Source organism: Lepidochelys kempii, chromosome 13, assembly GCF_965140285.1.
Source record: "Lepidochelys kempii isolate rLepKem1 chromosome 13, rLepKem1.hap1, whole genome shotgun sequence".
In the NCBI taxonomy this organism is placed as follows: domain Eukaryota; kingdom Metazoa; phylum Chordata; order Testudines; family Cheloniidae; genus Lepidochelys; species Lepidochelys kempii.
Window position 1 is genome coordinate 4,800,275 of NC_136392.1, and position 16,539 is coordinate 4,816,813.

The 16,539-nt window shown below is 48.5% G+C and overlaps 1 protein-coding gene across 3 annotated transcripts in view; it reads right to left on the reverse strand.

Moving 5' to 3' along the window:
* Positions 1–16,539, reverse strand: part of ZNF512B (zinc finger protein 512B) — a 65,241-nt gene that overhangs the window by 24,343 nt on the left and 24,359 nt on the right. For 2 of the 3 annotated variants that reach the window (XM_073308967.1, XM_073308969.2), the window contains exons 5-11: positions 13,635–13,807; positions 13,192–13,445; positions 12,344–12,415; positions 9,991–10,125; positions 4,951–5,075; positions 1,597–1,689; positions 543–641 (exon numbers count right to left, since the gene is read on the reverse strand). In XM_073308967.1, the coding sequence (XP_073165068.1) occupies positions 543–641; positions 1,597–1,689; positions 4,951–5,075; positions 9,991–10,125; positions 12,344–12,415; positions 13,192–13,445; positions 13,635–13,807 (951 nt within the window). The remainder of the gene's footprint in view (positions 1–542; positions 642–1,596; positions 1,690–4,950; positions 5,076–9,990; positions 10,126–12,343; positions 12,416–13,191; positions 13,446–13,634; positions 13,808–16,539) is intronic. The other variant, XM_073308968.1, reaches the window with a different exon arrangement.

Sequence of the window (16,539 nt, forward strand, 5' to 3'; positions counted from 1 at the left end):
GGTGGAAAGAACTGCTGCTCGTGGGATCAACCTGGCAAACCATTCACAGCCAATTATTTTGCCCCTTTATCTGTTCCCAACGTGCCTGCAAATAGCTCACGGTACATGTTACTTGCAGCTATTCACTGAAGAACTTCAGTGAATAATTCTTGCCCTGGAGCTTGCTTGTGAACAGTTCCTTGGTTGCAAGTATTCAAAATTCCCACTGGATGGGTTAGATCCGATTGGACATGCTGGCCCACATGTGTTATGTTTCTGTTCCCTGGCTGGAGGAGACTCAGCTTTCTGGGGCAGATACTTGGGTTTACCACTTGGGAATTCCCCTTCCGTGAATATTCCTCAACCTCCCTGTTTCCTTGACCATTCCTGCCAGGAACTGACACAGAGCGTACACACCCCAGGGAGAACTGAGCTGCGGGGAATTCATTTTAAAACGCCCACAAACAAAGTGTCGTTGTGCTATGTCTCTGTCCGCCTCCGTATCTGGGCTCTTAATTCCTTTCATCCTTTTGCAGAACGATAAATAGGAATTGTTCTTGTACCTCGTTGGGGCATTTCAGTTTCCCCATCTGCTTTAGCACTTTCCTCAGCCTTTCCCGCTCTTCCTGTTCACCAACTCCAGCGGTTTCCAAGGGACCAGGCTGGAAACAAGGAAGTAACAGAAGCAACAGAGTCAGCCATTCACTCGTGTCCTCTGTACCCTGAGTGTTGTCGCAAACTTCACCCTCGCAAGGAATTACTCTCTCTCAACTCTTAGAGGAGAGTCTCGGGTTAAAAATCATGGGCTGGATTTTCCAGAGCTTCACTGCCCTTGAAACCGCTTGCTTAATTTGCCCATACAGTTAGCATGTGTTCACATGCAAACGGCTAATTTGAAAATCCATATGCAATTCATAAGTGAAAAAATCTGCTTTTACAATAGACCACCGGAGCCTGATTCATAACAAAAAGGCAAGATGGAATTGGTAAATTCAGGACATACAGAAAATACGGGTATGCCTTGCCCTGGTCTCCCAGAAATATACAGGACCAGATTTTTAAGAGCGGCCTCAAAAAGTTTGTGCCTGCCAGCTTTTGTGAGCTCAAATACATTCTTGTGCAAACCACACATTTGCACATCCTAGGTAGACTTTGTTTCATGCCCATTGGGAGGTTAAATGCCCAATTATGTGATTCCTGTAAGTAACTACCCATTTCCCATGGTTTTGCAAGCCCAATTTTGGAGGCAGAGTTTAGGCACTTTGAAAATTTGGCTTCTCGATGTTAGTCTTTTCTGGTCATGCTATGATGTGCGGAGTCCAGTGGGTATCCATGCTGTATATGTGGATATACGCTGTGTGTTAAGGACGGACAGTGCTCAGGACAGGGAAAGCAGGGCATGTTGCAGATCTGGACTGAGGTACATGTTGGGAGCTGTGTGTGGGATGGTGGAAAGCTGGTGCTTCCAGTCCTTTGTTTGCATAAGCAACAAATTCACCATTTAAAAAAAAAAAGAATTGTTTGTTTATTCTTCTTCGCCTGCATCTCCCGGAGAGAGAGAGAGAGAGAGAGAGAGAATGAAAGCTGGAGATCAGTGCCTGCTCCAGGAGCCCTTACCTTGTTGACATGCTCAGCCATGGTGTGATAGTTGAGCCCAGCTTTGGACTTAAACTGCTTTTTGCAGTGTTGACATTTCAAGGCATCCTGCAGCTGAACAGATTAAAGGAGAGTCACCACACCGGCCATTTCATTTTTGATTTCCCAAAGCGTGCATTCTGCCTCAACCCAACAGGGAACACTTGATGTAGGCCCCATAAGATGATACTGAAGGCTACTGAATGGCGCTGGACCTGAACCAGAACTTTAGATCAGAACCTCCAGCCCTGAGACCCAGTCTGAGCTGGCAGCTTGATCCTCTCTCTCCAATGCACCACCAAATATGGATTTCTAACCCTCATGCCCCAAACTTTGGAGAAGTTTGATTTCAGGCCTGGATTTTCAACCCCCCCAGGCTTGGGTGCACTTGGACCTGGGGTCTCAGTTCAGCTCATTAGAGGGATACAGAATGTAGATCTACTGGTCTCATAGAGACTGCACTCTGCAGACATCTGTAATCATGATGAGTCCTGGAAGGTGATATACTCCCCTCTGCTACTGGACTATCCAAAACTGAAGAACTATTTGAAAACGTCACCGAGATTTCATCAGCAGAATAGTTTCCTGCTATTCTATTACTCTGCCATATGACCCCTGACTCTACATTCCATGTGGCCTGTTAAAAAATGCAATGAAAATGAACTACTCTGCATTGCAACTTCTAACCTGCTGATGGACAAGCAGAGTTTACAAAGTGATTAAGCACATATGGACTTCCACTGAGGGGAATATCAAGATTTATTGACCCCAGAGGCAAATACGCACGGCAGTGAACCAACAGACAATAAGTCTAAATAGCCACCAAAACGAGAAGTCAACGCATGTCATTGTTCCAGTCGTTCAAACAGCTAGCCTGATGGTCCATCTAACTGTATAAAGTGTAGGGGGATTACCCAGTAGCAAAACACCAGCTCCTTAAACCACCTCCCTTCCATGGATGCCAGGAGTGTGGTCATGAGTTTCCCGTGCCCAGGAGATCTCTGACTACCATAGCAGGCCCTTGTGGACTGGAACTTGGTTCAAGTCAGGAGCAGGCCCAATCTACATTGGGGACCAGCTGGGCCCATAGCTGGCTAGGATCGGGAGAGTAGAAAGCTGCTTTTGCACCCCTATCCTGAGCTGAGCTCTGGGTCTACAATTCCATCACAGGAGATTTTCCTACATCGGAAACCATGAAGAAGCTCAAAGCATGTCTCTTTCAGCAACAGAAGTTAGCCCAATAAAAGATATTGCCCACCCCCTCCACCTTGTCTCTAAAATATCGCGGGACCAACACGGCTCTAACATCACTGCAAATCATAAACCATGGCTAAATCATGGCCAAATTGGCCAGATGAAATTCTGCCAGGAGTGATGGGAGCGTCAGCTTTGGGCTAGCAGCGAGCACCACAGCATGGTGCCCCTCTGAGTGACCCAGCAGGCAGCAAGAGGCCCAGCTACCTCATCTGCACACCCACACGCCCGTTTACATGTGGAAAGGCAAGTTTTACTGCCCTCACGTGGATTCACGCATCAAGCAGACTGGCCGGTCTCATGGCCCTTTATGTTACCCACTAGTCTAGGGAGACCGTCACAAAGCACACTGTAAAAGTAAGAGAGAATGGATGAAATCCTGACGCCACTGAGAGTTTTGCAATTGACTTCAACAGAACCAGGAGTTCATAGGACAATAGTATCCCACTGCTGCATATATGCAGAGGCCAGGCTGAGGTGCCAAGCCGCGATGCATGCGTTCCAAGTGGGAGGAATTGATCCTATGTCGTCTTTCTATTAGGATGGATTTATTTCTAACCCACCATGAGCCTGATGAAGATGGAATCGGTTTGTCTGATGGATGCCGATGCAGAGGAGAGTCAGTTTTTCACGGTACCATGACTGACCGACAGCACTTTGACAGGCTTACTAAACACACCTCGTTGCCCCAAAGTCTGGCCTCAGCAGCACGCATACAATGGGTATCAATGCATACGCATGCACCGGGGGTGTCGCACAGCTGTAACTGACGGCTGTGTCCAGCCAATCAAAAAAAAGCAGCTTATGCAAAAATGTACTGGACCAGTTTCCTAAAAGCTTTTGGGGCACCTTTATGTGTGCAATTACTGCAACTGTGTGTCCAAACTGGGGATCTGCCTGGAAAAACTGCCGCCATTATCCAACATGTGCACTCAAGGGCAGTGACTGCACAGATAAATTAGACACAAACTCTGCATGTGCAGTCGCACACCTAAACAGTTGTTTGAAAATCGGGCACCCATCTTCTGTTTGAAACGGATTTTGAGTAAGTTGGTTTTTCAGAGTCTGAAGTTTAACGGGCCACATTTTAATACAGAGATGATCTCATCCATGCCTCCACTTGCATTCGTTATCCAGGGACCACCTCCGCCCATTGACAATGCCAAAGGTCTCCGGAGGCCACAATAGCCCACGTGGAAAAGTACTAGGATAGAGGTACTGAGTGTGTGTTTGCCTTATTTTAAATACAATTTAAATCCAGGCAGGGTGTTCTTCTGAGAGATGTGCACGACCACAACCACAAGTTATTGGGCTCAGTGCGCGAATGTCCCGTGGTGAAACTCCTTGTGTTATGCAGGAGGTCAGATTAGATGATCACGGTGGGCATGTCTGGTCTTAAAAATCTATTAATTTAGCAGCTGGAAATGAAGGCGGAGAAGCCAGCCTGAAGCGCAGAGTCAGCTCTCTGGAGACAACCAGTAGGTGTCCCACAGCTTGAGGTTTAGTGAGCACCAATATCAGTTAGAGACGATTAATTAATTATTAATTAATAAACAAGAGCAAGGATGGCCCAGTGGTTAGGGCCCCTACCGAAGACCTGAGAGCCCCAGGTTCAATTCCCTGCCCTTCCACAGATTGTGTGTGTGACCCTGGGCAAGTCCCTGAGCTTTTCCGTGCTTCAGTTCCCCATCTGTACAATGGGGACAATAGAATCATAGACTACCAGGGTTGGAAGGAAGCTCAGGAGGTCATCTAGTCCAACCCCTTGCTCAAAGCAGGGACCAATACCCAATTTTTGGCTCAGATCCCTAAATGGCCCCCTCAAGAATTGAACCCACAACCCTGGGTTTAGCAGGCCAATGCTCAAACCACTGAGCTATCCCTCCCCCCTTATTTTATCTCTCAGGGGTGTCATGAGGATAAATCCATTAACAACTGTGAAACACTCTGAGGTCTCCCAAGGAAGGGTGCTGCATAAGAGGTAGGTATTTATTATTATCAATTATTTCATTCTAGGGTGTGCAAATTTCTTCCCCACCAGAATAAATGAGCTAAATTTGAACACTGATTGCAAGCACCTACTTTCTGACAGACTTCCATGTGCTTTTTGAGCCCAGCAATGGTTTTCCTGGTTATAACGCCACACGTAGGACAGGCAACTTCTCCTTTCTCATTGATCTCCCGCTGCCATTGATCCTCTGGGTTTGCTAGAGGGGGGAAGAACGGCAAAACAGGTAAACCGTTGGTGCTAAAATAAAGCCCTTTCCAGGATTCATGAATAAGAGAAACATCAAGGTTCAAAAGGTTGGAAGCCATTGAAATGGTCAAATGCAACAAATCATTCGTAGAAAAAAACCCCACATTGCAGACCACATTCCCAAAATTCTGGGTGCAAAAAGGCAGTTGGGTGCCTAATTTGCACCTCAAATTATTGTAACAGCTTGGGCAAACGGAGCCATGTGCACAGAGTCATTTCATTTGCATGCCCATTTTTGTGCGCAATGGGGAAAAATACATATTTCCAGTATCTGGTCTTGCGGAGAAGTTTCTGCACTTGGGTAATTCATGCACCAGGGTGTTCCTGTTTCATGCACAGAGTCAGGCTGCTAGGCCATTAGTTTGCAATGTGGTTTACAAACCCCATACAGAGCACCGGCAGAAAGGAGAGGAGACCAGACTGAACACAGCTCAGCACAGCTGCAGACTTGCCGATCATGGAGGCATGCACCCTCACCTGGGACCAATAAAGAAAACAAGCCCAGCTATAAAGGAAGCAGAACAGAGGAAGATGGGGAGGCCGAAAGGACTGGGATAGCTGAGGGTAACAGCCCTGTGCCAGGCTGCCTCTAAGAAACTGAGAGGGAGACAAAGGAAGACTACAAGCCCTGGAGTTTCAGAGCTGACTGACTCATTTCAGGTTAAGTTGAGATGAACAGGGGGAGACCAGTATCATGTTCCATAGATATGGACTGGCAACAGAGCTTGCTTATACACACCAGGTGTGATCATCATCAGATCCTTTTAATGCTCTGCCAGGTATGGCTCAGACTTGGTTAAATAAGGTAGTTTACACACAGCGCTACCCAGTGGCTGAACGGTACAATTTGTTAGTCTCTAAGGTGCCACAAGTCCTCCTGTTCTTTTTGTGGATACAGACGAACATGGCTGCTACTCTGAAACCAGTACAATACAGTTTAGCATTCCATGCCTTCTCCCCCTTAAAGTTCTACACGCCTACCATTTCCCATTGTTACATTATCATGCTACCTTTGTAGTTCAGTACAGATCAATCTGTTACGTGTTGCAGGATCATACTGGTTTTCTAATTACATGACCCAAAAGTGTAACAACTTGTTCATCTGGCTGTCCATTAGTTGCAATGACTGGCTGTGGTTGGTTTGGAATCCTGGATTCTTCTTCTTGTTCTGCATCTGTCATCTGTAGTGTTGCTCTGTGCTGTTCTTTGAGGAGCAAACTGGAGATATCAGCCGTTGCTGTTGCACTCTTCACTGTTGGTCTTGATCATGTATGATCGAGCTTTCCTTTGAGACAGCTGGAGTTGCCCATCCTTTTGCTACATCCAATTTGACATGAAGATGGTCACCAGGTTCTCGATGTGGCCATTCTCTGAGTGATATCTGCTGTAGAAGTGTTCATAAGCTCTTAACTTTTTTACCAGATTTGGCTCCTCTCTTCATGTCTGGCCACTTTGGAGATAGGGTTTTTTCCAAAGTTGGAAGAGTGCTTCTGTGATGTCTTTCTGTCAGGAGTTGTGCTGGACTATAACCAGTAGCCACTACTGATGTCGATCTGTAACTCAGAAGAGCAAGAATGGATCTCCCTGCTGTAGGATTTTCCTGGCTATCTGTCCAGCTCTCTCACCTCTCCATTTGCTTGTGGGTAAGGTGGGCTCCTAGTAATAGCATCAAAATCATGTGTTGTTTGGACTTACTTAAATTCTGCCGCAGTGAACTGTGGTCCACTGTCCGTTATTAGTTGTTCTCAAATATTGAAGTGAACTAAAGGGCACTTCAGTTTCTCAATAACACTGCAACCTGTTATGTCTTTCAAGTACATTATTTCGGTATAACTGGAAAGAGTCCACAAGCACCAGGTAATTATGTCCTCTGAATCTGCATAAATCTGCAGCAAATCTCCTCCTAGGTCTCTCAGGAAGCGGAGTCTGTACATTGTCTCTTACATTGATTTGAACTGGATCTCCTTTCAAAAGTTCAGTATCAACAAATCCCCTATAGAGTTCTTCTGACTTCCACCTTTCTTACTAGGCCCATCTTAGCTGCCACCTTTCAGCTGAGAAAGTTGTTGGTCCTTGATCCTTTGATCACACACGCTCTGAATGCAAAGCTTTTGTCTTTGTAAATTATTTCTGTGATGAACTGGCCCATGCAGTTCAGAATCCCTGTAGGGCTACTCAGAGCCAAGTCAGATGACTTCAGCTCTGGCCTGGGATGAGCTGAAGGTGATTCTAAGTCCTTTCTGAGATGACTGTGACATCAGCTCCTGAGTCAATTTTAAAGTCCATAGTTCTGCCATGAATATTCAATTTCACTTTCCAGGCAGGCTCTGTGTCATCACAAGTGATAGATCCCAGAAACAATGCCTCTTGAGTGTCTGTAATTTGAGTCAACTCCCTGACTGCTTCGGTGCAGCAAACAGCCGCAAAATGTCCATATTTTGTGCATGTATTACACCGTGTGTCTCCGGTTGGCCATGCATCATCTCCTGGGATATGACTTTTCCCACACCTTGTACATGTAGGCTGGAATTTGTCCCTCTTAGCCTGGGAGCTCTCTCACCTTCCTTCAGGAGTTGTATGATAATGACTTTTAACTCTCAAGTGTCTGTTCATAGCTTCTAAGCTAGTTTCAGGTTTTTTGAACTGCTCATGCCTTTTGTTTTGTTGTTTCCCTAATTCTGACTGCTTTACTATCTGAATAGCTCTAGCTCTGTTTAAATCTCTCTTCAACTGTAGCTGCTGTGAAAGGTTTTTATCTGTTAACTCAATAACGAGTCTCTCTCTGATATTCTCATGTTTTGCATGCTCAAAATTACAGTTTTCAGCCAATGTATGCAGAGCTCTTATAAAACATTCAACATTTCCCCTTGGTTCTTGAATTTTCTGGTGAACACATCTGTGTCAAATATAGGCAGAAACCTTTCCATAAACATCTTTGTGACTGTCTTCAGTAAAGTCAAAGGGTTTAAAAATATGCTCTGCCTGCTTCCCCATAGCAAACAAATTAAAGAAGATACCTGTATATCTCCAGTTTCTTTGCGGAGTTTGTTTGCAGTTTGAAATCTTGCAAAACACTGCTTCCAGTCTGTCCACTGGGAAGGCCTATCAAAGCTGGAGTTCTCTGGGAGCACTGAAGAGTGGCATGTTGATGAGATCTTGCAACCTTTCTTGCTCACTAAGACCCTAAAGTCCATGTTGAGAACTGAGTCTATAGTGAATGGGAAGGTTCAAAAATAAGCTATTTCTGCAACCTGTGCAATCTTTTTGCTTTGTTCCTCTGTTTCTGATCTTAGTTTACTCCTGGTACCATGTCATGTCCCTGTACCAGATACGGCCTGGCTTCAGAGCTTGCTTATGATGATCACACCTGCTGTGTATGAGATCCTTTAATGCTCTGCCAGGTATGGCTGAGGTTCATTTAAAGAAGGTATTTTGCACACAATGCCACCTAGTGGCTGAATGGTATAATAGAGTTTAGTGGGCCATTAGGGGAAAGCTGGGGCCACTAGACAGACGGCCCCTAGAGCGGCTGAGAGTGATCCTTCCTCCCCCACAGCAACTCATCTCCCATAAGAGAAACTCAGAGAAGGAATGAAACATAAGCGTCAGGCTTCCGAACCGACTGTGTGCATGTAAGCTCTGTAACTGGTATCTCTGCCACCTGCACAAACATAGGCAGCTACTGTCTGCATGCCAAGTTTCCAACGTGCGTTTATTTAAATGTGTGAAATGAGATTTTAAAAACCCCCCACAGGAGACCAGATTCTGATCTCAAACTGATGTAAATCTGGAGTTCTCTCCGTTGACTCAGATAGGGTGACTCTGCTTTTACACCGGGGAAGTATGGTCAGCATGTGACCCATTGAGCTTGTTTATTTGAACATCTCCGCATTGTGATGAGCTCAGAGAGCCACTTATTTGCATGTGCAATCGGTGAAAAGCGCTGCAGCTGTGTTTATTCTGCGCCTCCTGCATGCCTCTCCCTGTCAAGACTGCCAGCGAAAGCAAGCGCCTGAGGAAGAACTCCGAAACGCAGGCTCCAGACATCAAATGGTCGGTATGTTCATTCAGTTAGTAGCGGAAGAACTGTGCACAAAGCCCAGCCGATAGCCCAGACGCTGGTCCCACTGACGTCAGTGGGAGTTTGGCTAGCGACTTCATGCACGAGGGGCAAGATTTGCGTCTATGTCATTTCCCATTGCTTATCGTGTCATTACTTGAAGCCGCAGGGCAGATTCTAGGCTGCCTTGGCGAAGTTTTGTGATGCTTTCCCGGCACAGAGCTGCCCTAATGCCATCTTCCCTGGCCACTGGGCAATCTCTCCTGTGCAGCAGGATCACTGGGAGGGGTGGTGGCAAGGACACCTCACCCCGCTGCTGAATGGCCTGCTGCTAAAATGGCCCCTTAGAGCCAGGCACAGCTGGGGTAACGCAGAGCAGCCTATTGGCTGCTCTAAATTGTCGTGGGGAACTGGAACAATGGAGACCAGCCCAGGATCACGGGGGTGAAACAGCGACATAATCTTCTCAGCCACCCTCTCCTGAGCTCTGCCCAGCACTCCTCAGCCTCGGCTTGAGATCTGGGCCTCAATGTCACTCAGACCCCAAAGTCCACATTGAGAACCGAGTCTATAGTGAATGGGAAGGTTCAAAAATAAGCTATGGCTGAGTGCTCCAAGCACTGAGACAAGTGTCGAAACGTTTTCTTAACCACTAGTCATTCCTCACGCCGGCAAAATGACTTTGGTCTCTTATTATCCTAGCTCCATTAACCAAACTGTTGCTTTGTTTCTCCTCCCTCACTCTTGGGCGGTTACCACCAAGTGACCCAGTTCTCAGCAGGCCGGGGGAATCCTCATGCCTCACCTGACGATAAATGCGCGACGGCCTCCCTTTTCACACTGGCTCCTGGTGGCTTCTTTTTCAGCTCATCCGTGCTGCTGGTCCCCTCCAGTTTCTTGGCTCGGTGGGCCTTTGCCTTGTCCTCTGCTTTTGCCAGGCCTGTAGAAAGAGAGCAACCTTTATTAAAGACATACACCATGAAACCAGGGCCTTAAGACAAAGAGATTTGATGGATGCTCTTCCGGTGAACGTTATCTAACTGATTCATTAGGCAAAAATCCTGCAGTCCTTTAGGCACAATGACTACTGAAGTCCATGGCAGTTTTGCCTAAGCAGCAATGGCAGGATTTGACCCATGACTATGATATGCCAAGTCACGCATGCACGTAGAATTTTGCAAACAGAAAGTGAGACACTTTTCCTGTTCCCAAAGCGTTTACAGCGTGGGAAATTCCAAGCCAAGACAGAGCACAGGTCATCACTTCAGCTAAGGGATGGAGGGCGAGGGGAACAAGCTGGGAGGGATTTCTGTCTGACGCCTGATGGAGGAATTTGAAAGAGGATCCGCTTCTGAGACACTGCAATATTAAAGGGCTGTTTCCGCTAAGAGACGCGTGCAGGGTACAGCTTTGGGGAACTGCTCACAAAAGGAATCCAGGGTCCCTACTATGAAATAACACAGTTCTGGGATCTCAAATGGGACCTTTACTCCCCACAGCCTTAAAAATTTGCCATCGTGAATCCTGGGACTTCCTTAAACATGCCGTGTTGTCAGACTGTGTGAAACTGCAGGGGAAGAGGAGAGCAGAGAGGAGGGCTAGTGTAAGAGTGAGTGCCAGGCACACGTGGGAACAGAAATCCCTTTGGGACACCAGGCTGCTGCCATCTGCGCTGCTGAGTGAGCTGCTGCATTGCCAAGTCTGACTGCAAAGGCCAACAAATTTGCTCTTGGTGGAAAAGGGATTAGCAGGCAGAGTTCTATACACACAGAGTGAACGGCACTCAGTCCAGCTTCCCTGCTTAATCATGCCTTTGTGTCCTTTCTCCCACCTCATCTTTGCAGCTTGTTCCACGCTTGGAACAAGCGATTACTCGCTTTTCATTCTGGTCCCTCAAGACACACTTCTTAGGTGATTCTTTTTGGCGACAATCCACCGAGGAAAGGGGCCAGGATCGTGTCTTCCCCTATGTACTGTATAGTGCCAGACAAGCAGCCGACGGACCAACAAATAAATAGTAATAATAACAGCTCCGTCTGATGCCCCTCCGCTCTGCACACGCACAACCCCACCTTGTATGGGCAGTTAACAGGAAGGTTACCCACCTGGGTGTGTGCAAGAAATGGAAGATACAGTTTTAAAGGCCACTTTTGAAAATCTGGCCAACAGGGGCAGATGTGGGTCGCAGCAAGACCTGTTTGCCCAGCATCACTTCTTGGTGCAACCCCCTGCAGACTGGGATTTTAGAATGCGAGTCCCGAGAGCCACGTGCATTTTTAGGCATCGGTTTCATGCTCTTCCTGCACATGCCCGCACGGGAGGAGTTACATGGGAAAACTGAGCATTTGCAAGTGCAGATGCGTATTTGTGAGCACAGACGTCTGATTTGCTCAGGCAATGGCAGGAACCGCGCATGCAGAAATGATGCAAAAATGTTCGGCGAACTCCAGGCCCCAACTGGCTGTTAAGGGCACTAGGGATCCTGTAACCAGTTGCTGACATCTGAGATGGGGAAGGAGATGAGGCTGCTGGAGCATACTTGGGGTGGAGCTGCGGGTAGAAAATTAAATCAGAGGCAGTATGATGCAGCCATACTTCTGGGGCTGCCCCATCCCTCCTTTTTCGGGTGGCAGGTCAGAGGGGATAACCTCAAGGCATGGCTACGCTGGAAACTTCAAAGCGCTGTCGCGGGAGTGCTCCTGCGGCAGCCCTTTGAAGTGCGAGTGCGGTCGCGTGCGAGCGCCAGGAGAGAGCTCTCCCAGCGCTCCTGGTAATCCGCCTCCACGAGGGGATGAGCTCCGAGTGCCGGGTGCACGGCTCCCAGTGCTCGGAGCCTGTCTACACGGGCGCTTTGAAGCGCTCTGACTTGCTGCGCTCAGGGGGGTGATTTTTCACCCCCCTGAGCCAGCCAGTGAGAGCGCTATAAAATATAAGTGTAGCCTAGCCCTCAGTCATAAGCCATTCACAGGTGAAGTTTTAGGCCCATCTTGGAAACAGAGTCTAACCAATGCCTCTGTTGGAGGCTCTGCTAGGGGTGCCCTGGGTAATGAACAGATCACAGATACCTGCCTTCACAGGAGCAGGTCGGTGAGGCAGTATTCTGGGAACACAGAGGGGGAAGCTATAGGCTGTGGAATTGAAACAGGGCTGCCTGTTACCTTTCAATCCAAACGTCCCTGAGATGGACGGTTGCTCCCCGGTAAATTTCTTAGGAGTTTTCTGTTTCCTTCCTGACTCGAGAGAGAGAAAACAGAGATAAAAATTTGGTCAAATAACTGCACTGCAAGCGTGGCTTTAAATACACACGGTGCAAAGGAACCTGGATTAACTCTGGATCAGGAGGTGAGCAGTAAGGGATCCAACCTCACTTTACCCTCCCTCCCTCAAGGGGCTTTACTGCCCTGAAATGAAGCAGCTATGGATGGGACCCTCAGTCTAACACCCTCATACAGCATTAGATCCAGATCCCGTGGCAGCTAAAAGGTCTGTTACCTAACCCTAAACTAAAACTACCTAACCCTAGTATCCGAGACGTTATTCCCTATCTTCATAAGGCAGATCTGACTGCTGACGGCTGTTGAACAACCTGGCGTTGCGTGACTAATGGCTCCCCTACCGCCTACGCGGTTTCTGCATGTATGGTCTCCTTAGCTCATGGCTCATTAAGTGCTTTGGGAGCGGAACTCCACAGAACCATTTTCCATCCCCAATGCAGCCGTGACCCATGTCAGTCTCATGCACTCTCCCCTCCGACCGACCGCTCTGTGCACGTGGCTTTGATTTCTGACTGTGGCTGGGGCCCACACGGGGGGTGGGAGGGGTGCTGTGCAGCTTCACTGCCTCCTGCTGCCTGGGGGCCAGATGCACGAGTGTAAATGGAGAGCGATGCAATTGCTTTCAACGGAGTCCCCCTCCATCACGTTGCTGTACAGGAGACCGGCCTTTGCCCTGGGACACCACCCTCTCCAGCCTCCTGAACCAGTGTAGCCCCGGGCTCTAATCTTACTGTGCTTCATCCTCTCTGGGTCCTCCTCCTGGAGGGAAGCCTGCGTGCCCCCTTGCTGTTTGGGATCCTTGCAGCTCGAAGACTTGGCCGTCGGGGTAGCTGCTGCTCCTGCCTCCACTGCCGTGATCTGAAATGCTTTGTTCTTCCTGCTCTCCACGAGGCACTCTCCATTCTCGGGGAGCTCCTGGACCACAGTCTTCTCCACCTTTGCCTGTTTGGGACGGATGGTGGGGGAATCTGAACTCTCAGCAGCTCTAGGGCAAAGCATAGAGGGCTCATTTAAAACGGAGTCAAGAAACCAACGCTGTTGACACCTCTTCCAACCCAACGGCCAACCGGGCTTGCACCACAGTGCCCAGTGGGAAGAGAATTGGGAGTTTCCCCTTTCTCTCTTCCCGGCCTTCCGCAAACCACTGGCAAGCAGCTAAGCCGTGCGTCAGTACCTTTTCTTGCCACTGGCCTTGCCCACGGCTTTCGGCACTTTGTTTTCTGCTTTGCTAGCTGGTCCTGGCCTATCCAAGTGGTTCCAGAGCCTGTGCTTTTCCAGCTGGGTTTTGGATGTGAAGGCAGCTTCGCAGTAAGAGCAAGGGTAAGTCAGCTTCTCCGAGATCGCCCCCTGCAAGAGAGCAGAAAGGTGGGAAAGGGAAAGGACCAGCCCTTCCCCTGCAAGTGCAAGAACCTCCCCGCACACTCACACTGCCAAGACTGGGAGGTAGAAGAATCCCTTCCCACGAGCGCCATCGGCAACATGCCACAGCCGGTGAGCTTTTCAAAGGTGCCAGGGCCGTAGGTACCTGACCCCCATTGACTTTCAATGGGAACTAGAGGGTTATTTCTCTTTGGCTCCACTGGAAATGCCAGCCAGCATTTTAAATGGGAGCCAGGGAGTGCTTTGGTGAGATACACATACCCTGGTGCATCAAAAGGGGAATCTGATCCTTCGTGGGGATGAAAAGAGAATACCGTTTTTAAAATAAAAGCATAACAGAGATCCTAATGCAAACAGCCGCCTAAACTGCAAGCACAAATCCTGCATTTGCACATGCAAACAGGCACAGAGACGTGCAATTGCAAGGTTGCTAAAAAAAGTTGGAGTTTTGTGCACAATTCAGATGGCTGCTGTTTGAGAACAGGGGCCAGTTTATTTCAAGTTGCAGCTTTGAACTGGAGGGTGAATCCTGCAGTGTGATTTCCTTTCCCATTCTCTTTTCACTCCCTCAATCCATGCAATCTGGGCTCCCCGTCAATTTAATTCTTAGGCAAAGCCCTTGCTTTACAATTCTGACGGGGACTAGGCCATGTGGGACTTGGATCATTTTGCTAGGGAAAAACCTGAAGTTCTCTATCAGCCTTTCCCCAGGCAATGGGAATCCAGGGGGATGGGAGCAGGGGTGGGGTTGCCTACGGAAGGACTCTGTTGGGTTAAAGGAAAAAGAGCTGACCCTTGGCACGGAGAGGCGGGTGCAGACAAGGGAAGTGTCAGGGGATGCAGCATTAGTCCAGCCCGCCTGGGTAGAAGGAGTTGGAGTTTAATGGACGCAAACAGCAACTGAGCACGAGAACTCACCGTCTCCATTCAAGAGATTATGGGTGAACCCCTGGCCCTGGTGAAAGTAAGGGCAAAACTCTCACTGACCCCAATAGGGCCAGGATTTCACCTCACATCTATACTGGGACGTGTCAAGAAATGCAGTGTTAGATCTGCCTCTTTATATGCAAAGGTCCCTCCTGGGAAATCAGAACCCTGTGCACTGCCTCCCCTGACTCCTCCACTGTACATTCAAACAGGGCAATAGCAGGCTCTGGCCTGGCCCCTACATTTGGGGAAAATCTATTGCCCACCTCCATGGGGGCCTTAGGTTCAGCAGAACCAACGCAGCTCTTTGGCATGGGGTGGGAGAAGGCTGCGCAGCCTGTGGGGAATGCATGCCAGGGCTCCCTGTGCCCCAGCACAGCAATGCATTGGGGCGAGGGAGCGAATGCACATCACTGCAGATCCACCCACCGTCCCTCACCACAGGCAGGCAGTGCAGCAGCCAAAGGGGTTTCTGTAGCCCTCAGGCTGGAGTACCAGCCACAGAGTGGCTTTCTTCCCTCGCACGTCCCCAGCACACAGTCGAGTCAGCTGGGCTAAGGGCTGGATACTGGCCTGGGCCCGCAGTGAGCGGAGTTTCCTGTTGATTTGCACTTAGCCGGTACTAATGTAGCTTTGCACAGGATCACGCAAAATTCCTCCACTTGCACAATCTGACCTGAAGGGAACACGACAGCTGGAGAGGCTAATATATTTGATAATCCCATTTCGGGGAGTGTGTAGTCCATATTTCAAAATGTTCTCTGCCCGTCCTTTGAGCTACCCATGCCATGCCAGGTAAAGCAAACCTACCCCCATGTGATCAGCTCACACCGCCTCTTAATAAACTACAGAACTATTAGAGACTGAAATAAACAGCAACCCTCAGTGCCATAAATGCGGGGCAGAAAAGTGAGGGGAGATTGCAGATTACTGAAAGGTTTCTGCAAACACATCATGGCTCAGTTTCTGTTGCCTTCGAATCTCAACTAATTCACCTGTTTGGAGCCTGCCCAGAAATTCCGCACAATCCCAACTGCTCAGATAGAAATGGGGGGAGGGAATAGAAATGGGGGGGAGGAAAAGGACAACATATTTCCTCCTCTAGCCTGTTTCCTGTTTTGAGCTGCACAGGGCAGGGATTGTGCCACCCTCTCTTTGAAAAGGGCATCTGTGGGCAACGTGGTTTTCTTTTTAGAGGGGAGGTCACGTAATCCAGGCGAGCAATTTCCTTTTGCAGGATGGTAATTCAGCTTGGATTTCTGCACCATGCTCCGCAGACAGGCGTGGGCCTGCACACACACGCACAGATACTTGCACAAAAGACAACCGCAAACAAAATTTGCATCTTCCTGGATAAGGAAGAGCCTAATTAAATGAACTTTTCGTTTCCTTTTTAAACAGCGGAGTCATTTGAACTAACCACAACCATATTTTCCCCCCCAACAGCTCAAAGGGTGGCTCCACTGGGGAGGTTTTGGATTTTTTAATGGTTTAAAAGGTCCAGCTCATTTCGATTGTCATGCCCCTGCCATTCATTGCCAACCTCGAGGGCAGGGGACTGGCCTAGACGACCTGTTGAGATCGTCCTGCACGTCTATGATTGAAATGAACCAACCCAGGGCATTTTGCGACCTTTCCATAGATTTTCAAGGAATATTCAAGACCTCAATATTCTGAGGAACAAGAGAGCTTTGTCTTAACGAGGAAACGTGGTGGAGTGTAGGTCAGGCTTAGCTAACACAGGTTAACTATGCCTCACCTGAATTGTGAGC